We start from the raw sequence: 24942 nt of genomic DNA on the forward strand, positions 1-24942 counted from the left end.
GGCACTAGTAAAAGACAAAAAGCAGACAACATGCAAAAGCAGATGGGCAACATGAGCAGAGAGAGGGACACTCTCAGAAAGAAGGAAAGGGACTGAGATGATCACAGCAACAATCATTTGGTGATACACGCTTGTGTGTGTGTCCACACACATATGCTATGTAAGCTTAGGGACGGCTGCAGTGACACAGGACGGGAGGGAAGAATCAGGAGCAACCTGCTCTCACCAGCTGGCTGAGCTGCCTGTGAAGGGCAGACCTGGAATAGTCGTAGTCGTGTAGTGCAAGCTACAGGCAACAACTTTAAAAAGTCTTAGAAACAGGTACAACTAATGATGTGCCAAGAAGAACAGGATTCACGCAACCTCCGGTATCCTGCAAAGCATCTCTAGATCCCGGGTAATACCAGTACAATGTAAATACTGTGTGAATGGTCTTTATTCTATATTGCTCAGGAAGGAGAACAAAAAAGTCATACGTGTACAGTACAGATACAATTTTTTTAAAGAAAAAGCAACAGACTGAAAGAAAATATTTGTAAAAGGCATATCTGATAAAAGACAGATATTCGATAAAACTCAACAGTAAGAAGATGAAATACAGATTTGACAAATTAGCAAACAACCTGGGCAGAGAACTTATCAAAGAAGATACACGGATGGGAAATGAGCATATGAAAAGATGCTAGACTTACAGGATTAGGGAATCACAAGTTCAACAACAATATGGACCTCTTAGAACGGCCACGATCCAGCACTGGCACTGCAGCTCAGTGCTAGACGCTTGCCTAGCATGTGGGAGGCGATGGGTTCCATCCTTGGCATCACACGTAAACAAATAAAATAAAGGTATGGGGTCCATCTACAACTAAAAACAAAAGACAAGACCACAATCTTAAATCACGGCCAAAATCCACAACACTGACAATGCCAAATGCTGGGCAGGATGTGGAGCAAGGGCACTGCCACTCACTCCCAGAGGGAATGCCAGGTAGCACAGACCCCTAGGAAGACAGGCCGACAGGTCCTTACAAACTGGACATCTTCTGAACCGGGCAATCCAGGAACTGTGCGCCTTGGTATTCACCCAAATGCACGGAAAGCTTAGGTCCACAGAAAGCTGTGCACGGCTGTTTACAGCCCAGACCTGGGAGCAACCAGTACGGTCCTCTGAGGGCGAACCGATAGGCTTGGTACCGCCAGGCAGCAAAACGTTACTCAGGGCTGGAAAGAAAAGAGCTGTGGAGCCAGGAGAAGACCTGGAGGAGGCTTCAGTGCACACGGCTACATCAAAGCTGCCAATCGGAAAAGGCCACACTGTGGGACTCCAACTATAAGACTTCAGGAAGGCAAAACTCTGGAGACAGGGCAAAGATAGGGGCAGGCAGAGAGTGACGAGCGGGCAAACACAGGATTCGCAGAGCAGGGAAACTGTTCTGCATGGTACCTACCAGTGGACACTTCATTAGGTATGCGTCAAACCCACAAAATGAACGCCGCCAGGGCGAACTGTGATGCACACTTTACGGGCTTGGTGACGATGCTTTGCCAAGGTAGGTGCACAAGCTGTAAGAAACGCATCACGGGGCGCTGGGATGCTGACGGTGGGGAGGTTGCACACCTGTGGGGCCGGGGGTGTGTGGGAACATTCTACCTTCTGTTCAGTTCTGTTGTGAACCTAAACTGCTCTAAAATATAAAATGCATTAATTTTTTAAAAACACCTCTATTTGCACTTTAGTGTCGGTCTCCTTAGAAGTATCCTGAGGTTCTTCTCTTCTGATTCACCCGACAAAGTTTTTCACAACGCTCAGTAACTATTCTCTGCTATTTTGTGGGGCAACAAGTTTTTCCTTCCAGTTGATCTAAACCTCTTTGATGGCAGGTCTACAACACTAAACAAAATTTACGAGCCCCCACCTGGGGGCAGTGGCTCCAGAGCTCCCCACAAACGATGCCGCTTCGGGGCAGTGAGTCTTCTGTGTTCTCACGGCGTCTTCACACTGGAACCCTAAACTCCCTCTAGCGTAGGGCCCTGGTGTCTCAGAAAATTGGAAGGAATTAGGAAGGCAGAACTCCACCCTCAGTGTCACAACGAGTTTTTCCAGTGCAGCAGAATAGGACTACACTTGGCTTAACCAGTAGAGACTCTATTTTAAGCTGTGCGCTCCAGGGAACAGCTGAGAACCATTTTCGACGCAGCCACTGCCCAGGACAAGATCGCTGGGCACCTTGGTGAACACATATCTGCTCTTCTTCTGGGATTCCATACACAGTCCAGGGATTCTTGCTAGGAAATAGTTTCTCCTATAATCTAATCTCATTTTTCTTATCCCACATTTCCTTCCTTCTAAAAATATATTTGAATTTAGAATCCACAGTGGATTGTTTCTGCTACTGTCTCATTTTTTTAAAAGGAGCTTCTGCCCAGTTGGCATGTGGGTAGTGAACACAACAAACAGACCAACATACAAATGAACACTTCTCTTCCTCACCCTCTTCCAGACCTTAAGAGCGTGCTCACAACCCTCGCCCTGGGCTGACTGTACAGAACTTGCTCCTTTAACTTTCTCCACCATTTTGTTGACCATCTCTTAACCTCCTCCAGTTCAATTCCATCTTCCTGGTGCTGAAATGAAAAGGGTTTTCACACGGTCGTCCAGGCCACTTCTCCCGAGCGTTCTCCAGGGAATTCCTGAAGAACTCCCAACACTAGCAGCAGTTCCATCCCATGCGAATCACACCACGGTTTCCCGCTGCATAGTTTAATTTCTAGGCGTTCTAGATCTTATTTTACATCCAAAACTATGAGTCACTGAAAGGTTAGAAAAACAATAAAGTACATGGATCAGTACTCAAATCCTATTTTCAAGCATAGCTGCCTGGAAAATCCCCAAAGGTCCATATATAAGCACATGTCATCCATTTGGAAGCCAAGTATTCCTTCTATTCATCTTCAGCCTCAGTATTTATATTTGGAGTGGCAGGGGCAGTAATTAAAGAATTAACAGGCAGTCAGTTCCACCAGAGTACAGAGCTACAGCACATATTCCCTAAAAATTACAGAAGTGCAAGAAAATCTAAATGATGAAATCCAGGGCAATAATTTCTGAGAGCAAAACTGTGCTCAAAGTTCGCAAGAGTTTTAATGAGATGAGGTGTTTTTTCGAGGGTCAATACATATTTACAAGCTCTTTACAAGTTTAGGTGGCATGAGATTACAAGGCTGATTCCTACGAAGAGTTGAAAACCCTAGTTCTCAACAGAGAAAAGATACACAGAAAGAACTAGAACATGAGACCCAGAGGCAAATGCAGGATGGGCATTCCCAGCTCTTCTTTCTCTAAGTCATGTGACAGAGTTTAGAAAGGAAGTAGCACATTTGCAATGGAGGGAAAGCAGAAAGAGAAGGCACACTACAAACCACCCTTAACACAGGAATATCCCCAAAGACACCCGTATCTCAGGGTCAGGTCAAATGCCCCTGAGAAAGGGTAGAAGGGCAGACCTAAGGCTCACAGGTGCTTGGGTGCCCACCATTGATGGCCCCAGATACTGACGACGCTCTTCAGCATCCCCAAGGAACGTCGGTCCACGCAGAGATGCCTGCCCTCTTGTTCAATGGCGCACCCAGCGCTCAGAACTGCACCGAGCAGAGCTAGGAGGCCCAGGAGGCACTTCCTGTGGAGCAGGACTGTTTTAAGTGCCTGGCCTGTATTAATTCATCTAATCCTTACGACCCAAGGGAACGATCTCTTCTTTATGACGAGAAAACTGAGCCACTGACAGGGCCATGGAGGGTCCTGCTCCTGCCGTCCTCTGGGCTTCCTGACTGAACTCGGGGACTGAAGCACACGCTGTGCCCAGGCCTGCAGAGCTCACGCAGCGACAGCCGGCCCCTAACACCCACCAAGCCCAGCTTCCCCAGGGCCTCCCTTCCCAGCCCTGAGCCCGTGTCCTCGAGCTAATCTAAAGGAGGTATTTAACATCTGACCCCCCACTGTGGAAAGGACTGTTGTTAAGTCTATCCCGAGTGGCAAGGAGGACACTTCTAAGAATGACCATAACCAAGAAGTTTCTTCAATATTTTAGCAACATAACACCCACTTTCACCCTTGGTCTCTTTCCATGGCTATTCTAGTGCACTTGGGAGCCAGTCCTTGCCAGGGAATATAAAAACAAACAGATGATGAAATGGGAACCCAAGTGATCCCCTAAGAACCTCGAGGAGCACAGGGGGACAGACGCTCTGACTGCCGTCCTTCTGCTTCTCGTGCCCACCCCTGGTGCTCTGACTTGCCTTCTCCAGGCCTGATGAAACACAATTCCCTTGAAAGTGACTTTCTTTGGCAGGGAGAGGGGGAGAACCCACATTACCTGAAAAGTAGTGGCTTAGTTACTCAGATAAAAGAAACTACTTCCTTAAAGACAACCTCCATCTCTCAGGCCCAAAGCCAGAGTGTCAAATGCCCAATGATGTCAACACACTTGCTACAGAAAAACAACGCAGAGTACAAGAGGGGAAAAAACACAGTCAATAAAAAACAGATTTTCTCCCATTCTGCAGGCTCTCTCTTCACATTATTGATTGTTTCCTTTGCTGAGAAGCTTTTAGTTTGAATCCATCTCATTGATGGGAATGCAAATAGATTCAACCATTATGGAAAGCAGTCTGGAGATTCCTCAGAGAACCTGGAATGGACCCACCTCTTGACCCAGCTATCCCACTCCTTGGTTTATACCCAAAGGACTTAAAATCAGCATGCTACACTGAGGCAGTCACATCAACATTCATAGCACTCAGTTCACAATAGCAATACTATGGAACCAACCTAGGTGCCCTTCAACAGATGAATGGATAAAAAAAGATGTGAGATATATATATATATATATATATATATGTATACACACACACACACACACACACACACATACACACACATGATGGAATATTACTCAGCCTTAAAGAAGAATGAAATTATGGCATTTGCTGGTAAATGGATGGAACTGGAGAACATCATACTAAGCCAAATAACCAAATCCCAAAAAACCAAAAGCCAAATGTTTTCTCTGATATGTGGAGGCTAATTCATAATGGGGGTGAGGGTGGCCAGGGAAGAATAGAGATACTTTAGATTAGGTAGAGGGGATTGAAGGGAGGGGAGGGGATATGTGTATAGGAAAGCTAGAAGAAGGAATCAGACATTATTACCCTATGTACATATATGGCTATATGAACGGTGGGATTCTTCATCATGTATAACCAGAAGAATGAGAAATTATACTCCATTATATATGATATATCAAGGTGCATTCTACTGTCATGTATAACTAATTAAAACAAATTTTAAAGATTAAAAAACCCAGATATCCTTCAACGTAGGACAAGCCCGTTAGCATTCAGTGCACATAATGGCCTGTTACCGAGAGCGTGTGGCTAGTGTACTCTGCTACTCAATCAACAGTGAAGACTCCAGCAGAGGATATTTACATGTTCTACAGAAGATAGAAACCTCGGGTTGCCTGAGCTTTCTAAGTAACTGTGCCCTGGCTATCCGCCAAGGCGACCCAAAGCTCTGAAAAACACAAAAATGAAGCAAGTAAGGCCAAGACTTAGCTTGGCTAAGGGGCCGAGATTTTCACATTAAAAAAGAAAAGTTTCAAATTACACTGTCCCAAACATTTCTTTTTTAATTATAATTCACAACTATACCAACAGACAATCAACATGACCGATTCAGAGGCTGGGTGGACAAGAATGTGTTGGGGGGGCAATCACGTGACGCATCTGGGCGAGACAAGCATGTTACTGCATAAATTAAATCTCCTCAGGATAGGGATTCCTCCTTTCCTGCCCACTCAGCAAAACAACCATCGTGAGCGACACACATTTAAGGATGAAGAATCTCTTCTTCTGTAAGGTTTTCTGTACCATTAAATCCTTCTAAGTTCTCAAGCATTTGTAAAAGGCCCAGAACTTTCAATCTAGTATATATACTATGCCTCCAATCTTCCATTTCTGGAATTAGAACACAAACTATGATATTTAAGATTTTAATTAGAAAAAAATCACCTCCAGGAATCATTTCATTGACACATTTAAAAAAAAAAAAAAGAAAACATGAACCTGAACTTTCACTGGCTTAATCAACTTTTGAATACCATGCCCCCCATCCTGCTGTGATCGGGGACCTTGGCATAGCGCTATCTCTCGGGTACCATCCAGGCAGAGCAGCCTCACAAATTCCGACTTAGGCTGGTTCTCGGTGTCCTCCCGCGTGGGGCGATGCAGGGGCACTTAAGCCATGACTGGTCCCCAGCCCTGGTCCCCATTCTGACCTTACACATCACTATGGCTTGTTGCAGTAAGGAGCCGAGAACAGGTTAGGGAACACTTCAGGAGCAGCCTCCAAAGCAAGGAGTGCAATCTTTTCTTAACTGGGCCACTGATCAACAACTCTGGTGTTGTCACTTGTACCTGACGTAGACATTAGCGTGAGCCGAACTGTGTCCAAAGTTCAAGGTAGAAGCGCCAACACGTAGTGACTGAAAATACGACTGTATCTGGAGAAGGAGCCTTTAAAGAGACGACTGAGTTAAAACGAGACTGTTAAGGTGGCCCTTGTCCAATCCATGTCCTTATGAGAAAAGGGAATTGGGACACAAAGAGGTGCATGAGCTCAGAGGGACAGCACATGAAGGGGCAGCAGGAGGAGCGCCAACAGGGAGGAGGAGGCCTCAGAGTCCAACCCACCAGCACCGTGATCTCAGACTTAGGCTGCCAGAACACTTGAGAAACGTATTTCTGGTGTTGCAAATCACCCCGTCTGTGGTATTCTCTTACCGCACCCTAGCCAGTAAACACAGACATTAATGAATATTGTATACCTCCCCTTCCAGACTGCTTGAGAACAAGGCCACGCCTGTACGACTCTGAGGTGGTAGTCTTACCCCAAGGAGTCGTCTTATAAATATTTCAGATAATCGTAATAGTTTCAAAGGTGCCTTACACAAAGAAAAACAGAGCTTCATAAATAAACCGCATGCTCTTTAATCACACCACCAACTCTTCCCAGCCCCTCAGCCACCTCTCAGCCTCTGAGGTTCGCTTTCCTTCTCTGAAGATGGAGAACGGCAGGTGCCTGATCAGGTTTCACAAGGGAACGCCCATTGCAGTTCTGGTTCTAGGGTCATGGGCAGAAACGCCAATGTCCCCTTCCTCGCCAAGTGGGAGCTCGTGACCACACTCAGGACAATATTCATGACGTGGAACAAGACGGTGGTAAAATCAGACTTAGCTCTTCCAACACCCGGGCACCTGCTACATATTTAACCTTTTCTCTGAAGCAGAAAAAGACCCTGCCAATAGCCCTTCCTGCCCCAGATAATGCCGTCTTCAAAAGCGTACTATCTGAATTTCAGAAAAGCAAAGGATCTCAATGGAGGCCACCAGCTCCTTGTCAAAGCTAACGGTGTCACGAGTAGAAGAGGGATTTTCAATCAATGTTTTTAGAATGAGAAGTCTGATTTCTTGCCAAGGAGCTACACTGAAGCCATCTGACATCTCCGGCCCCTGGGTGAGCTGTTGCTCCTGCTCCTCAGGCAAAAGCCCAGCACATGCGGGAGGGCAGCGCGTGCTGTGCCTAAGTCCTCTTTCGATAGCCGCTTCTCTCTATGTTGGGATGGAAACAGAGGCAGTGAGGAGTGTGGCCGGGCTGCCTGATGACCAGGGCCTGCTGGACCTGAAGATAGCAGGGCTGAATGTGGCTGTCCCGTGACACCTTCCCCAGGCCATCCTCACCATTAATCATGCTCCCAGACAAGGAAGATGGCTCGGGATCTTCAATCTTTTGCCCTCGTAAAAAAATCCTTCAAAATAAAGAGGGAGTTAGAAGAAGGGGTGAAAGCCTAAAGGTAAGAGGGGACGCTGCGAAGGCTCTCAGCAAACGCTCCGGCGCTATGACCTTCCATCCTATGGAAAACAAGAAGGGCAGAGAGGAAAACGGGGAGCCCGCGTCATCTTGACGTGTGACAGACAGCTCCTGAAATAGAAAGCCATAGGTTCGAGTCTCAGGGGTATCACCTTCAAACATGCCAGTGTTCTCAGGGTGGATCAGTTTTCCCAACCGCTGAGGCCCTGCTGCGAGGCGAGGTCCTAAGCAAAACACAAGCCCCTGACTGGGAGCCTTTGAGGAGGGGGAGCCGTGAGGAGTTCAAAGGCAAGGCTGGCCTGGGCTTGCACCTCCAAGAGCCACAGGGGTGAAAGGTTACTAAAGCAGGAGCCACTGACCAATAAAACTTGTTTGGCCAACCTTCTCAGCAAAGAGACAGAGACTCATTCCACCCTGCCCAGCTTTCTGAGTCGTCCCACCTCCAAATACCAGGGCTCCCTAGGCCAGATCAGGGAGCCTCTCGAGGGATTAGCAAAGGACCAGCTCTCTCTCCCCGCTGCTTCCATGGAAGAGCTGAAATGCGACTGGAAACCTTTAATCAAGATCTGTCATCAAAAATAAATAAATAAGAGGACCGCTTGGGTCCACCAGCCATAAAGGAATCTGCCCGGGTGAGTCTTGCCTTTCTGCTATGTGAAAACCAGAGAAAGACAGGGCACGTTCGTTTGGTTAGAGAAGGCAGATGTAAAACAAGCCTGCCCCACCCAGGCCCACTGAAAGGCCTGTCCCTTCCACCGAAAACACACGCGCACCAACGCCAGAAGGGACTCGGCAGAACCTGAAAGCTCTCTTCATCCCCAAAGCTACCATGGTGACAGCCAGGTTCTCAACCTTTCCGATAATGCCAAGGAAACACTCTTTGGCAGTTTCTTTTCTTTTCTTGGCATGAAATAGCTCAGCAGTCAGGCTGCCAGGCAGCCCTTCCACCCTCACCACGCATTCAGCAAGAAAAAGAAATGTGAGACTGTGCAGGTCCCGGGCCACGTGCCACTGCTCCACCTGACCAGAGGCACACGTGTCCTCCAGGATGCCCTCTGATGGAAAGCCCTCTTCTGCCTAAGGGCTGCGGAGGGAGGCGAGCTCCACTGGGGACCGAGGGACCCGGCGCATCTCCCTAGGCCAGCCACGGGAACAGCTCGCTGTCTGTGGCGCCCTCCCTCTATGCCTGCCCCTTGCCACCTGAAGATGCCTCGTGCCTTTAGCAGGCTGCAGAGATCCGCATCCAATGCACAGCACAGACGGCCCTGCGGAGGGGGAGTGGAATGGCTGCAGAGTGTGACCCCATCTCAGTCAGAATCACCCTGGTAGCTGATTCGACAGCTGCAATCTTCCTCTTCTCAGCTTCCAATCTAGAGCCTTCCCTAGAGTGTGCTGCGGCCATGTCACTTACAAAGCCACCTGCAGCTCACTCAGCATTCAACAATGCCGACATGTGGCTGCTCTAAGCCCAGGGAGTGAAGCTGGCCACTGTGCCTGTGCTCCGCATGGCAACTCACGGATGTTCCTTAGCCCTCAGGGTGTCACCAGCTCTGGGCTTCTCATCTCCATCAAATGCCAGGATGCCACACTGCTGCACCCAACCTTCACCAGCAACTTATAACCATTAAAGCCTGACAAAATTAATCTGAAACTTCAAATCCCTTCAACACATCACAGACTTCAAACATTTGAAAAGAAACCACTTGCTCCTTCCCATAAAAACCAACGGAGCTGGGCACAGTGTCACATGCCTGTAATCCAAGGGCTCAGGAGGCCGGGGCAGGAGGATCACAAGTTCAAAACCAGGTTCAGCAAAAGTGAGGCACTAAGCAACTCAGTGAGACCCTGTCTCTAAATAAAATACAAAACAGAGCTGGGGATGTAGCTCAGTGGTCGAGTGCCCCTGAGTTCAATCCCCAGGACCAAAAAACAAAAACAACAACAAAAAGCAACAAAATCTGAATGATGACCAAGTGTTTTCCTACTAGTAAAGCCCTTATCAGAAAGGGCAGTGAGTACACATTTAAATATAACAAACTGGCCTCCAAGTGTCCAAGAGAGAGAAAATTATATTGCCAGAAATGGTTTACACAGAACTAATTTCTCCCAGTCTGGTCTGATTCAGCATTAACAGACTTCAAGACAATGAAATACATAAATGGGACTGCTGTCCGACATTCCCAAGACCAGCAGCACAGAATGAGAAAACTGTGTTGTAAAAGTACAAATTATGCCCTGCCAAAAATAATTCTCATGCTCACAGCATGCCATGGCATCAGCATACTAAGTCACGTAAATAAACAGAATGGATTATTTTATAAATCAGTTTGAAAACGGAATTCTCTACCGAACATATCAACACTTAATCATTTACAAGTTATTCTTCTGTAAACCTAGATATTTTTCTAAGTAGGTGTACGATGAATTCATAAAACCTACAAGGCATTTCCTATAATGACCCCATTTCTCACAACTGATGGCAAATAGTCCCACCCTGTCGGCACAAGCCCAAAGAGCCAGACGATTCTTATACAGACTGAAAATTAATATTGAATGCCTTTTTTAGAGAGCCATTTCCTGAAGCCAGGGCCCATGCTAGGGACTCTTTACAAGGGATCAACCATGGTCAACCCACTGGTTAGAGACAGGTCTCTATCCAACGTCCAAGAAGGAAACGGTGGCCACCCCAGCCACCCTGACCTGGAGAAGGCTGGTGCTGAAAAACACTGTGGGTGTCCACTTCCGACAACTTCCAACACATCTCAGTCATTTGGCACATTAAAATTATACTGTGATGACACCTAGTTAGTTGCCCTACATTAAACTTCTTAACTACCTGCAGGGTATCCATTTAATCACAGGAAAGGATGAAAAAGTAACCCTATCACTTTGGAGTTTGGGGCACTTTGTTTTGCTTTGTTGCTCATTTGGTTTTTGTGCCTAATTACTCTCCCTACAGGAGTATAGCTATGTAAGTAATAAATGAATCAGTATTTTTATTGTTAGTTATGAGTAATAAAATTAATTTTTATTGTTTGCTCAATGATAATCCTAGACTAACAGCTCTATGTTTAACTAACATACTACAAAAATGCCTTGTTTTCACCTCAAGTTAAATGACGATTTTAAATTGAACTCACTTGCAAAATTGCTCTCATCCAAAACTACTTGAAAAGGGAAAAATAACACATTTATCCAAATAGGAATGGAAGTAGTTTAAAAAAAAAAAAAAAACATGTCCACAGGCTTTTGCTTATCACTGCCCACGTCCTCCTAGAACCGCAGTCAGGAGAGGAGCAGGAAGACACCGAGAGCTCTGTAAGGACATGGCGCCCCTCCCTCTGGAAGTCACGGCTGGAGAGCTGGAAGGGGACAGCAAGGATGCCCTTTGTGAAACGCCTGGAAAAACATTCTGGGCAGGAGATGCCAGAGATTTTGAAGCTCCCATCAAGCCACTGGCCGCCGTCCAGGTAATGGCTTTTCCTTTCCCTCAGCTGCCGCTGCAAAAGTTTTCCAGCTAAGAAAGAAAGGTGGGGGAAAGGGAAGGGCAGCTTCCAGTCCATTCTCCAGGAGGGAGAGGGCAGAAAGGCCCAGCATGGCAGGCTGACATTTACAGAGGGTCAGGTTTCCAAGAAGCCCTATGGGAGGATACCAGGGAAGCAACGCAGTCTGAAAGGGCAGCGGGGCAGACGGCCCGAGTCCCTTCAAATTCAGCAACAGTGATGCTGTGGACACAGACAGGCTGGAGCTGGCAAAACCTGCCCCGGGATCTAGCAGTCAGACTGCCAGCCTGGCCACCCACACCCTCTGGGGTTGCCAACCTCGCACACAGAAGCGCGGAAGCACTCCTAACCGTGGGCTTGGAACCAGAGCCCTGGAAACGGCTCTCGGGCCAGCCCTGACTGCCCTGCCCTGCCCACAGCAACGGCGAGGGTCAGGACCTGCAGAGGTTAATTACCTGGCTAGACTTTCACCTCCAGATTGCCGCTCCACCACCCGGTTCCTTCTGCCTGGCATTTTTCTTCAATTTTAATATCAGAAGTTTCACACACCCGCCTGAGCTCCTGAACTCAGCAGAAAGGCCCATATAGCTGTCAGCAAACTGATAAGAACTTTCAAATGACTCCACAGGGCCTCTTTATAGAGAAGAGCCAAAGAAGCTCATAAAGAAAGAGGGCAGGGGCCACGGAAACCAGCCGCTCACACTGTTTTAACGTGGCATTAAAATGAGCCACAGATTTATGGGAGCGTTTTAGGCCCTGGCCTGAATCATCTGGGGGCTGAGGCTCCTTTCTGCGCTCCGGTGGGACTTCAAATGTGGAATGGAGCTGGTGAGAAGGGCTGGGGGAAGGGAGGCTGAGGGAGCAAAGAGAAGAAGAAAAGGGGAGACACAGCACAGTGTGAGCACCCACAGGACCCGTTCTCCTCCCAGTGCGATGTGAGAGCTGCTGTTCCTAAGGGTGTCTGAGCAGCCCTCTCAGATTCCCACAAAATGGTCCCTTGTTTATAGTCTATGCCCACCAGACTCTAGGTCTTCAGCTATTCATCGACCAGATATCAACTCTGATTTTAATTTTCCCCTACAAGTTCATTTTGTTTCTATTTTTTAGTTAAAAAAAAAAAGATAAATAAATCATAGTTTGGCAGAGGACAGTCGAGAGGAAGGGAAAAAAGACATGGTATAAAATTTTTTCGCTGGAAAGGGGAAAAAGAGTAGTAATACTTTATCCTAATGTGCTATTGGATTAAAACAAAAAGCCAGCTAGGGAATCACGGATTTTCCCTCCATAAGCCATTCTGATCCTAACAGAAAACATGGAGGTAAACCTCCTTCCACGCCAAGATGTAAAAAGTACACCCCAACTCATAGGACTAAATTTTGTTTCAAGTTTCCAAGCCCAGAAGCAAATGCATAAAACATCAGTGTCGGTAACTTGCTGTGGTTCCTCAAGACCACGCTCCTTACCAAGAGCCTTCTTCCAAAATTCAAATGCAGACCCAGGGGAGCCCCCCAAATGCCTGCCTGCGTGGAGCAGGGGACCAGGCCACATGCTTGAAGTGAATGCTCTCATTCCATCAGAACGGCAGTATCAGTGGCCCCGGGTGTAGATGGGAAAACCAAAGCTTGGGAAAGCGGGACCCTGGTCCTAAAGCTGGCAAACAGACGGCAGAGGGCAGGAATCGAATCCAGGCCTCTCCAACTCCAAGGCCCACCTGCTTTCTGCTCCCACTCTTGTTCAACTTTTTGGACTGAGACCCACATTTGGAAACACAAATATATTGTCTCTGACAACTCAAACCTGAAACGAAGGGCTCAGGAAATATTTACCTTAACTACATGCACTGGTTTCTGATAGTTTCCTATTATATTTCATTTAAAAAATAAAACGCCAGTCATGATGCACTGAACTGACCTCCTGATGTATGAAGGGATTGTTACTTGACTGGAAAATACTTCAGGACACCATGTCCCTCATCCTGCAAAATCACTGGACTGGGCACCAGGAGACCAGGGTTCCAGCTCGGCCCTGGCCCTAACCACGTGTTCTCAAGACCGCGGGACTCTAGGGCTTTCTGGTCATTTGTGTAAGTGAGGGATGGCTTGCATGACTTCTAAGGCTTGAGTTTTTCTAAATGTCTTCCCTGTCACAGCCTGCCCCTTTCTTCATGCGTCGTTTCATTTTTCTCCACGTGCTACCTCCCTCTCTCCCTTCCAGTTCTCTAGAGCGCCCTACGGCTGGGATTCCCAGGGCGCCCACCCAGCACCCTTACCCACTCGCCCCTGCCACAGCAGTGTCCCGAGGTGGGGGCCAGCAGCCTCACACATCAGCCTCCCTTCCTCCCTCAGACTCCCATCCTCAAGACTCCCCTCGCCTCCTGACGCACCCTCGTCCTGAGGTTACTCCTGGCAGCCCTCAGCGCAGCTGAGCACAAAGCACTCCTGGCCGCGTCGCTTGCACGCTGCTGAACACGCTCTCGCCAGCAACCTGCGGCCTTTCTTACGGCAGGATCCAGGCTCCTGTCTCTTTTAATCTCCTCAATATGCCCACATAGTATATTATGAACAAAGCAGATGCCTGAAACATATTTATTTGACTTCTTTGCATTATGAAATTAAAGACCCTAGTTCTCTTAAATTTAGAGAATGCTTAAGTTGGCTGTTCTAGGAAAAGTTACCAGATAACTGAAAATGGTGTCACCGCCAGATAAGTGACCCAGCAGCGACAGAGTCCCATCCACTACTTGGTTCTACTTGCCACAGACAAGGTATGCCCAGGCTGCCAGGGAGGGCAGCTCCACGGTCTCTCCAGCTGGACCGTGAGGATCTCAGTCGCAGAAGCTATACAAAACAACAGCAAATCAGTCCAAACCTTAAAGACAGGAAAATTTATTTACAGGCCCCAGTGCACTATAAATTTGAGACAGTTCTATTAAAATGCTTTTCTTGGCTTCCCATCAGATACTTGGTAAAAGTCTTTTTCCAACAAGGTTCTTAATACCAAAGTTGGAAAAAAGAAAGTTAAACACATACACACACAAAAATGTTCTTCCTTAAGAGTTCCAAATAATACACACAGGAAAACCCAAACACAGTTCTCAGTGCTACCTAAAGGAGCCTTAGGAAATTTGAAAGACACCAGAATTGCACCCGCCACCCAGGCTCTCTCACGGGCCAAAGGGCCTCGCTCTGTCGGAACCACAGCTATCCATTCCACTTTCACAGGAAGAACCCCAGGGACTGGTCCGCGTGCTCTGTTTAAGGGACAGCAATGCAGTAGCCCCACCCGACCCCACCCCACGCAGAGAGCTGGGACTGACCCCAGGCTCCGGCGGTAGGCACACTCTCTACCACTGAGCTACACCCCAGCCTGATGAAGGAGCTCTTAAGGGAAGTTGGAAAACTGAGACTGGGAAACAGCTTGGAGTGGCACATGGGGCTGGAAAGGAATCACTGGCATTTTTTTTAAAGCCCTGAGAATCTAGTTTATGAATATTAAAAAAAATTCTCGATTTCACAGCTGGGCAGGGTGAATAAGAATGACAGACAACACAGTCCTGGAAATTAGAAGTGAGACCTTTCCCACATTCCCTAACGTGCTTCCAGGGATGTGTCCAGCCTTAACTGTCTCAAGCAACCACTCTGGGAGAAGACTAGTCAGTGAGCAGTCAGCTTGAATTATCGGGAGTTCAGCCCAAGCCCGCCGGCGATCCAGGCCCAGCTCCTCTGCGGGCTGCACTGCCGTGGCAGCGGAGCAGCGTGAGCTCCCGCCTGTCCGCACAGGCTGTGTGGTCTTGGGAGCATTGCTTCAAGTCTCTGCAGCCTCAGTGTCTTCACGTAAAAATTCCAATCACTCTTCTAACTGCCTATCTCACTCCTCCGCTGAAAGTCTGCTTTGTAAACGGCACTTGTGTTGGGGTGGGGAATGAGGGAGAAAGGGACAGAGACTGCTGTATAACTGTCGGGACACGACAGTCGAGCCAGCAGCACCGGGAACCACAGACAATCACAGGTCTAGGCTGCTGAGGTTTCCAGACACGTGAGGATTTAGGCCTTTAAGCAAATCAGAGAACACTCTTAAAAAGCAAAAGTTAAACATTCTACAATGAGAACTTTACAAAGCGCCTCATATAAGATCCAGTATTTTAACAATAGATATGTGAAACAGAATTAAACCTTGGCTTAAACATTCAGGATACCCATCAGTAACAGCTGTGGGAGGACTAAATCGAGACCTGAATGTCAGACCGACGGCAAGGCTCATTTGGAAGCTGGAAGCCACACGATGAAAACCAAAGACATGCACTCCTGTGAATCCAGGGATTCTGCCATCCTCTGCTGCCAAGCCCAGGACACGGCAAGCCCTGAGATGCTGCCTGTGCGTCCCCAGGAGGCTGGGAGTTCCTTTGCACAATGGACTGGCAAACCAGAGACCCTTGCGTGTAGTCCCCTTTTTTTCCCCTTCAGATTTGTGGCTGCTAAACTCTGGTGACCAAATATCATAGTTCAGTGTGTGAAGACTGTGTCAACAGGACACAACGAGAGCCCCCTGGTCAGGGCTCTCTATCCATAAAGCACCTGCGCTGGAGCAGGCACGCACTGCTGCTGGGGGCCTCTCCTGCGCCTGCCCAGATCACAGCTACAGCCCGCTGGTTGGGAGGGCACTGGTGGGAAGGACACCACAGACCTGGGTTGATTTTGTTACACAGAAGTGTTTTGACTTTTCCTAAGCAGTCCACGGTATCTCTGCAGCACACACAGTTGGTACACTTATCGAGAAAACATGAGGGTACGCCGAGATGGAGCAGTGTCGCAGACGGAGAGGAAACTGGCCTTTTAACTTACCCCGAGTGTTAAAGGCTGGAGAGCAGAGAAGATGCTGAATGTTTCTGCCACCTCAAAGGCTCCCAGTCAATTGAGTACAAAGAAGAGTTCAAAGGCAAGGCAGGCTCCTGACTTCCACCTCCTAGTGTGGCTGAGGTGAGAGGTCACTGCTGGTGGAGCCACTGACCAATAAAAGAATGTTTGGGAACTCTGCTCAACAGATAAACTGGGGATCCACTTACACCTCCCGCCCCACCTCACACACATTCCTAACTACACAGCCCAGAGTCCACCCAGCCTGCCAAGACCCTCGCTCATCTGCCTTTTCTTGTGGATCCAGGGCACCAGGGATACAAAGGTGCCATCTGACTACAGAGAAACGTTTATGTGCACATCTCCTCCTGCCTTCCAAAATAAGAAAAGCCTCGTCCTAAGCCTGCCTCAGATGCCACCTCTAATCCATCTGTCCCAATGTTAGCGGACTCCTTCCTACCACTCCAGGCCCCTAACGTGCTGTAGAAAGCTGGTGTCCTCTCCTCAACCTTCTCTGAGAGCACACCATACACCCCAGAGGACGAGAGGGCCTTGTGGTGGAATCACAGATTCCTTACTATCACCCATACTCTCCACAGAAACAACTAGGACTTCAGTAAATCAATCAACTGGCTAGTTAGCTCATAAGACAACTAGAGGACACTCAGTAAGTCAGCTTTATACTGCTACAACTATTACCCTCTGCTGACTCAAGGCACTGCTTAACTTCCCCCAAAGCCCTTTAAAGCCCCACAAGACTGTCCCGTGCCTGTCCTGTGCAGACACTGCTCACTGGTGGCCTTCGGCAGTGTTTCGCAGAGACGCTCCTCTCTGCTGCACTTTCCTCCAAAACTGCTCACGTAACTACGACTCTCTGCGCTCGAAGCTCCAGCCTCGTGTGTGACTTAATGGCAGCTCCACAATCTCAGCTAAGGCCAAGAGGGAATTTAATTCCTTCTCCCTGCCAGGAAGAATGTTTTTCTCCCTTGAACAACTGAACTCCCAGGGCTCAGTGAGGGCTGGGGCCCCATACCCACCAGTGCGACTGTAGCCTTTCTGACCCCAAACTCGAAGCTGTAGACGGCTGCTGCAATGCTTCCTCACCAAGACCCCACCCCACGTTTCTGGATCAATTCAGAAACTCGCCCTCTCTCATCCGGGGAGCACGCATCCCTGAGCTAAGCACCGTCTCTTCTTCACTATGCAGCGAAGAGAATGACGCTCCTATGAAGAACGGCAGCTCAGGGCATTTGGGACTTCTTGGAAAGATTTAAACACTGAAAATGAGTCACTTAAGAGTGGATGGAGACCTCTGCTGGCCACAGCTGTCCATGCAGCTCCCCGAAGAGGGCCTGTTTCCTGTCTCAGTTCTTCCTGGCAATCACCTAGGAGCACTAAGCTATCAGCCACGGATGCCCCTAAAGGATCTTGCCTGTCTTACAAGATGACCCAAACCTGACCTTCCTCGGGAGAATTCACGAAGACAGAGCAACTTTTTAGAGTCAGGTGTGTGCTGTGTTTTTACTTACTCCTGCCAAGGTCAAGGCAAAATGACAAGCACAGTTTAGAGAGAGCATATTTTGTTATAGAACAAAAAGAAGCTTCACTCTCTGCTGCAGTCCCCCAACAGCCCACAGGAAAAGGCTTGGTCCTGGGAGGCAGCCTTGGAAGTCCTGTGGACGTTTAAGAGGTGAGGCCTCATGGGAGAGAAGTCACAGCGAGTGTGCCCTCAAAGGGCTTGTGGACCCTGACCAGCCCCTCTTTGTCTGCTCCCTGACTAGTGATGTGACTCTCCTCCAAGCGTTTCCACCACTGCCACTTACTGCCCTCATCAGGTGTGCTGCCGCGTCTTGGACTTGAACCTCCCCACTGTGAGCTACGTAAGCCCCTTCTCTTGATAAGCTGACTACACACAAAGCGGACGAAAACACTCTCTGATCTTACAGATGACACATTATTAACAGAACAGTGGTTTTCAATCAAAGGAGTTTTGTCCCACGACCCCAAGGGGAACTTCTGGCAATTTCTAGAAACATTTTTAGCTGTCACAAGTTGGGGGAGGAGAGGATGATACGGGCATGCAGAGCACTTGAACCCAGTCACCCCAGTCAACCTAACTGGGAATCACTTCAACCAGATCATCTCACATCTAGTTGGGATCAGTCCAGTCTAGAACCGTGGGACTGGAAGAGAAAGGAGGTCACTTTGGGAACATGGAAACTCGGAGAGAGGGAAGCAAACTAATGTGCACCAAGGTGTGGACAGTCAGCAGCACCAGGAGAGAGGGCCCGGAAGGCCCTTCCTGTGTAGAGCGGGGTAAGGCAAGGCGTTCACCACCAGAGCAGCGACTAACCCCTGTGGACAGAGGTGCTCGGGGGAGAAGAGGTGACTGCTGAGCTGTTAATGCTGTCAGGGAGAGTAAGAGTCTTTCCAGGGACAGGAGCTTCGTGGAGTTCTTAAATAGCTCCATGGAACATGGGAGAGAATCTAGCCAAGCCCTTCATTTCACAAATAAGAAAATGAGAGCCTACGCAAGGGTGACTTATCATGGCCATGCATCAAGAGGGGCAGAGCCAGGGCTCCAGCCCAAGCCCGCTGATGCCCAGTGTGTCTCGTGGAACCCATGTAACGTGCAGCACCCTGTTTTCAACGACTGCATTTACTCCGTCTCAACAGTTCATGACTCCGAGCCTGACACGACCAGCTGGCTGGCCTCAGGCCTGGGGCTCCTGCGGAACAACGTACTCCGTGAGCCAGGGCAGGGACTCTGCTCTGAAAAACAACGGCTCTCTCAACCTGGAGGACTGGCAGGGTGGTGGGAAGAGAGGTCAATGGACAGGACCTGCTCGATTTTACCTCCCCGGTTTCTTCTTCTGGAATACGATTCAGCATACGATTCTGTAATTAGTTCTGTTCATCAGTACAGATGCCGCAAAAAGTAACACTCCCTGAGGCTTCAAAGGGCATTTTCCTCAACGTAAGTTTTAAGAACCACAGGTTTGGAATAAAAACCTAGAGATATCAAAACCGATTTCCTGATTCATTAACATCTAGTGAGGTCAGTAGTTAAGAAACAGTGGGAAGCCCCAAACGCAGAGCAAACGCGCGCACACCGCGACACAGACGGCAGGGCAGCTCACCAACCTCAGGCTTGTGTTCCCATCAGAACGCCCTCGTGTAGGCTGGGCCGGGCGTGGGCGCACAGCCTTAATCCCAGCGGCTTGGGAGCCTGAGGCAGGAAGATCACAAGTTCAAAGCCAGCCTCAGCACCTTAGTGAGACCCTAAACAACTCAGGAGACCTGTCTTTAAGTAAAATACAAGAAAGGGCTGGGGATGTGGCTCGGTGGTTAAGTGCCCCTGAGTTCAATCCGCAGGACTGGAAAAAAAAAAAAAAAAAAAAAAAGAATGCCAAACTGTTCACAGATGAGGCTTCTGAGGCACAGAGGAGGTAGATCCTTGCCCCAGGGCACAGGGCCTGTATCCAGCAGAGCCGGCATTCAACCCAGGCAACCGAAGAACCTGCAGTCTGCGTTGCTGTGTGGTAAGAAGTCTGGTTTTCCTACTTTGGATAAATGTCCCCCAGTGGCCCCTGTGGAAAGAGCATGATCCCCAGACGGTGGCAGGAAGTAGTGGAACCTTTCGAGGCAGACCTGAGAGGTCTTGAGGTCAGCAGTGTGCTGTAAAGGGGACCCTGGTCCTTCCTCTCTCTCCCTCTGGCTTTCCAGCCATCGCACGAGCAGTTCTGTTCCATTACATGCTCCCTCCGTGGCGCACAGCCCTACGGTAAAGGAATGGGAGACGAGACAAGCGTGGAGGCCCAGGGAGTCGGACCGGGCCCAGGAGAGGGAAGCCCGAGCGTGGGGAAGGCGCTGGGAGCGGGAGGGCAGGCTGCTCGGCAGAGCCCCCTCACTGCTGGCTCGCTTGGAAAGGAGCCTGAGGCCCTGCTCTGGCTAGGGTGAGGGCAGGGCCCAGCGAGGGTGGGGAGCCACCTGACACGGGGGTGAGCGCCCAGAACGACCCAGGCGCTTCCCCTGCCACTCTCCTGCAGAGAACTTTGATAACAATTAAAAGTTTTAAAAATCCATTTTAAAAAAGGAAACAGAAAAAATATATATATTACCAATTTGGGGATAGTCTTAGATTTTTAATTCCAGTAAGATTTCTCCAGGAGCAAGAAAGAGAAGTAGGACTCACTGGGAAACCAAGAGGAGTCCTTCGGCGGCCAGAGCCACCCAGGGAAAGGTCTGGAGAACGACAAATGCTTGACAGGGAAGGGGGGAGTGCTCCGTGACAAAGCCGCTGAACCGGAACCTAGTTCAGAGCACAGCAGCACTGTCACGGTCACAGCCACCCAGAAGCACTGCCCTGGAGTGGCCCAGTCACTACCTGCTGGAACTGCGAACCTTCCAAGGGCTTCGATGTCCCATCCCTGAGACAGTGTGGCGGGAAGACCCCAAACCCACAGTAGGCCTCCCCTGGTGGAGCTGAACATCCCAGAGAGCTAGTACTCGGAACCTCACTCGATGCAACTCACCTGGTCCTGCTTTCCTATCATTTAGGTCTGGTTCGCTGACACAGGAAGAGACAAACCCCACTCTGGCATTTGGCTGCTGTCCCTGTGTCCAAGAACTGAGTCCAGCACATCAGCACCCCCGCCACCCCGCGACAGGGCTGCTGGGTCTTGGCCTCTCACCTGTCTCTGCATTTCCTCGATCTGTCTTTGTGGGATGCTCTGCAAAATACTGTACACGTCTGACATCTTTTCTTCAGGAACAACCACAGATGCTCTGGAGAAAACAGAAGCAATTTACACACACAATCCTCCACAGAGAGCTCTTCACGCACAGTCTTGTTTCATTCTTAAGAGCAGAAACAACACCTAGCCTGCTTCAGTCCCGCACCTCCCAGGGAGGGTCCTCTCTCTCCCTTCTCCTAACCAGCCTTCCCAAGGAGTTGCTTAGCAGCTCCGATGGCTCCCCTCCACCCCGCTGGTGTGCTCCAGGCACTCTGGTTGTCACTTCACGCCACACTCCGCCCTTCGCAAGGCTTACGCGTGTGAAATCCCTCCTCTCGGGCACACCGTTTTTCATTTTTCTTTGCCTTCTCTGCGTTAACTGCATTTACTTTCCCCCTTTAGCTCTCTAGGCAAATCCATTCACTTATTTGGCACTGATTTATAGAGGACCTACTATGTGCTGGGTACTGGGAAGACAACAGAGAACAAATCAGTGGAGGAAGGGGAGGTGGTAAGCAGGCCAGGGACGGCCAAGGGAAGAGTGCTCCAGGCAGGACTGAGGAGGAAGCGGCATGTCAGCTGTGTTCAGGAACAGCACGCAAACCACTGTGCTGGAGCAGGGCGAGCGGGGTGGAGAAGCCCAGGCCCCAAGGAGGCAGGAGGGAGCCACGGCAAGGCAAAGCACACAGGACTGGGAGCCACAGGAGGACACGGTGCCGTCACACAGAAAGTCACTGGGAGGTTTTACCCAAAGGCCTGGCAAGCAGTGATTAGGCTCTGACAGGATTGTGCCGTCCAAAGTGTCAGCACAGGGGACAAGAAGCAAGCGCAGGAGCAGGGAGACCACCTGACCCCTGCAGAAGCTGGCAAAAGATGCTGACGGGGAGCACTGGGGAGAGAAGCGGCTGGGCCGGGGCTCACAGGCCAGTTACGGTGAGAGAGGAGGGCGGGCTCCAGGAGGACCGACGGGTCCCTGAGCAGAGTGCAGCTCACTTGTATAAAGTGATGCATTGAAATCTAAGCACACTTCTGCCATTAGGCTAGTCCACGCGGACGGAAGCTGCCTGCTCCTGCACCAGCATGCCCGAGCACCTGGCAGGTTGCCTAGCAGCAAGATGTGATAAGCATTTGCTCAATAAGTCAATCGTTTCTACTACACCAATGGGAAAGTTGAGGCTCAGGAAAGACCGAACAACTTGTCACCGCCACAAGCTGGCCAGTAACAGAGCCGGTTTCCTGGCTTAGACCCAAGCCTTTCCGCCACTTATCCATAATTACAACGACCCGAGCAGGTCTCAATCCTCGTAGAAATGTCCACTCACACCCAGCTCAAGTCGCCAGCCCTGAGAAGCCCTCACGGGTCCCATCGCCAACCATGGCTACCTCCTCTTCGCTTCTCTAGCATCCCGTCCTGCCAGGGCTATGTCATGTCACAGTTTTTGGTAATCGCTGGCTTATCTTCTGCAACTAAAAACCATGAGTTTTTTGGAGCAAAGATTTGACCCTGAGTGTCTGGTATCCCTATACCTAACAATGCCCGGCAAATAAAAGGTGCTCAATAAATGTTTTCACAGGTAGATAAATGCTAGGGGTAGCTCAGCACTTCCCTGCAATAGAATGAGTAACTTCATATTCTCCTCTTTTTGGGGTTTTCACAGGCCCCCTGTACGCATATCTGCACAGCATTTACCACAGAAGGCTGGATGGGCTGAGCATCCCTCATACAAAAGTCCAAAATCCCAAACCCGAAGCTTTTGTTGGAGCGCCACCGTGATGCCACAAGTGGAAAATCCCACACGGTGAAAATGTCTCCCGCACAAAATTATTTTAAATAATGTGTAAAATTTCCTTCAGGCTACAAGGTATATATAAAACCTCAGTGAATCCAGGTTTAGATTTGGGTCTCCTCCCCAAGATACCTCATTATGTGTATGCAAATGTTCCAAAACCGAAACACTTCTGGTCCCCAGCATTGCAGATAAGGAATGCTCAAGGGAGGCTCGACCTTAATCAGTGGTTTGTCTCTCCACCCCAGGTCCTTGTCTCCTCAGAAGCAGAAACTGTGTTATTCACAGTAGGCTTTCAATAAAGATGGGATGAATAACTAAATGGATGAATTAGTGCTATTTAAATTGTCCAAATACCTGTGGAGATCAGACTTGGATAAAATATCAAAAAAGCTGGCGATAAGACAGCAGTTTAGCACCTGAGGCAAGCGCAGGACCAGGGACACGGCTAAGGAAACAGTTCACAACAGTCAACCACCAAAGTCTGAGAGATGAAATCTGAGAACAGTGCGCGAGTCCGCGAACAGCACACGGCGGGATCCCCTTGCTCCTGTCCCTGGGGATGGTACCAAGTTTACATCCAGGCAGAGGCTCTCCATCACTGGCTAGTACATCATACAAATTTGACAGATAGCAGTGGCTGTCTGTGGTGGCCACCAATCAGATTCACTGGTGGTTTTAAAATTCAGAATCCCCAGGATAGGCCAGGAGTGGTGGCACACACCTGTAATCCCAGTGACTTGGGAGGCTGAGGCAGGAGGACCACAAGTTTGAGGCAACTTAGCAAGACCCTGTCTCAAAATAAAAAATAAAAAGGGTGGCAGTACACGCCTGTAATCCCAGCAACTCGGGAGGCTGAGGCAGGAGGATCAAGAGTTCAAAGCCAGCCTCAGCAACTTAGCAAGGCCCTAAGCAACTCAGTAAGACCCTGTCTCTAAATAAAATACAAAAAAGGTCAAAGGTCTGGGATGTGGCTTTGTGGTAAACGCCCCTGAGTTCATTCCTCAGTACCAAAAAAAGGGGCTAGGGATACAGTTCCATGGAAGAGAGATTGCCTAGCATATACGAGGTCCTGCATTCAACCACCAGGACCAGAAAAAGAAAAACCAACTCTCAGAGGGGCCTACTCCCGTCAGCTGGGAACTACTGCTCCAGCCTAGGGGGCGGGAACCACTTTGTAGAAAGGACCAAAGAGTAAATACTTTAGGTTTGGTAAGCTGCACAATCTCTGTGCAATTACTCAACTCTGATCAAGTAACATGACAACAGTTTCAATCAAAAGTTATTTACAAAAACAGCCATCCTGTGAATTTGGCCCAAAGGTCTCAGTCTAAGAACTGCTCTAAGCCAATGTTCTAAGTCTCCTCATGGGAAACACAACAGAACTGTCCAGAAGAATACAGGTTGGCCAGTCCTTATCCAAAAAGCTAGACCAGAGTGCTTCAGGTTTTAGAATATTTGCATGAGGTGTCTCAGGGATAGCACCCATGACTAAACAAGAAATTCACTTATGCTTCATATACAGCCTATATGCATAGGCTGAAGGCAATTTCATGGTGCACCTGCATTTTGATTGGGACCTGTCACATGAGGGCAATTGTGGAATTTTCAACTGGTGGCATCATGACAGTGTTCAGAAAATTTCCACTTTCAGAGCATTTCTGATTTCGCATTTTCAGATTAGGGATGCTCACCCTGAAGTTCTCCAACCTAGGAATGCAGTGCAGTCACCAAAGGGTTGTTTATTTCTACTGTTCTCAGATCCAATAGCTTAAGTTGTCGAGACGGTAATACTCACCTCTTCCAGTCAAGAACCTCAGAGAAAGGCAGAATATAGGAGTCGGCAATGACGACAGGGACACAGCCAGCCTGTAGCACATCACTCAACACGGCCTGGCCCAGCCGAGCACCACGAAGGACCACACAGAATGTAGCCTCCTGCGGAAGCACAAGCAGAAGGTAGGGGTTACAAACCAGCCTTGCCAATCCCTGCAGACCATGAATCCCCCAAGACGTAAAACCGAGGCACCTTGATTCAGAAAAGCCAAAAGACAACAGTCCACACAAGTCCAACAAGCTTAACTGGCTGTGAGACTTGTGCTTCCACTCCGCAGGGTCATTTCAATACCACGTGAG

General features: G+C 49.0%; 1 protein-coding gene across 2 annotated transcripts in view; it reads right to left on the bottom strand.

Moving 5' to 3' along the window:
- Positions 1-24942, bottom strand: part of Ext2 (exostosin glycosyltransferase 2) — a 136019-nt gene that overhangs the window by 86129 nt on the left and 24948 nt on the right. For both annotated transcript variants that reach the window (XM_047518674.1, XM_047518673.1), the window contains exons 6-7: positions 24605-24744; positions 20978-21071 (exon numbers count right to left, since the gene is read on the bottom strand). In XM_047518674.1, coding sequence (XP_047374630.1) covers positions 20978-21071; positions 24605-24744 — 234 coding nt within the window. The remainder of the gene's footprint in view (positions 1-20977; positions 21072-24604; positions 24745-24942) is intronic.

This window comes from Sciurus carolinensis, chromosome 11, assembly GCF_902686445.1.
Source record: "Sciurus carolinensis chromosome 11, mSciCar1.2, whole genome shotgun sequence".
NCBI lineage: Eukaryota > Metazoa > Chordata > Mammalia > Rodentia > Sciuridae > Sciurus > Sciurus carolinensis.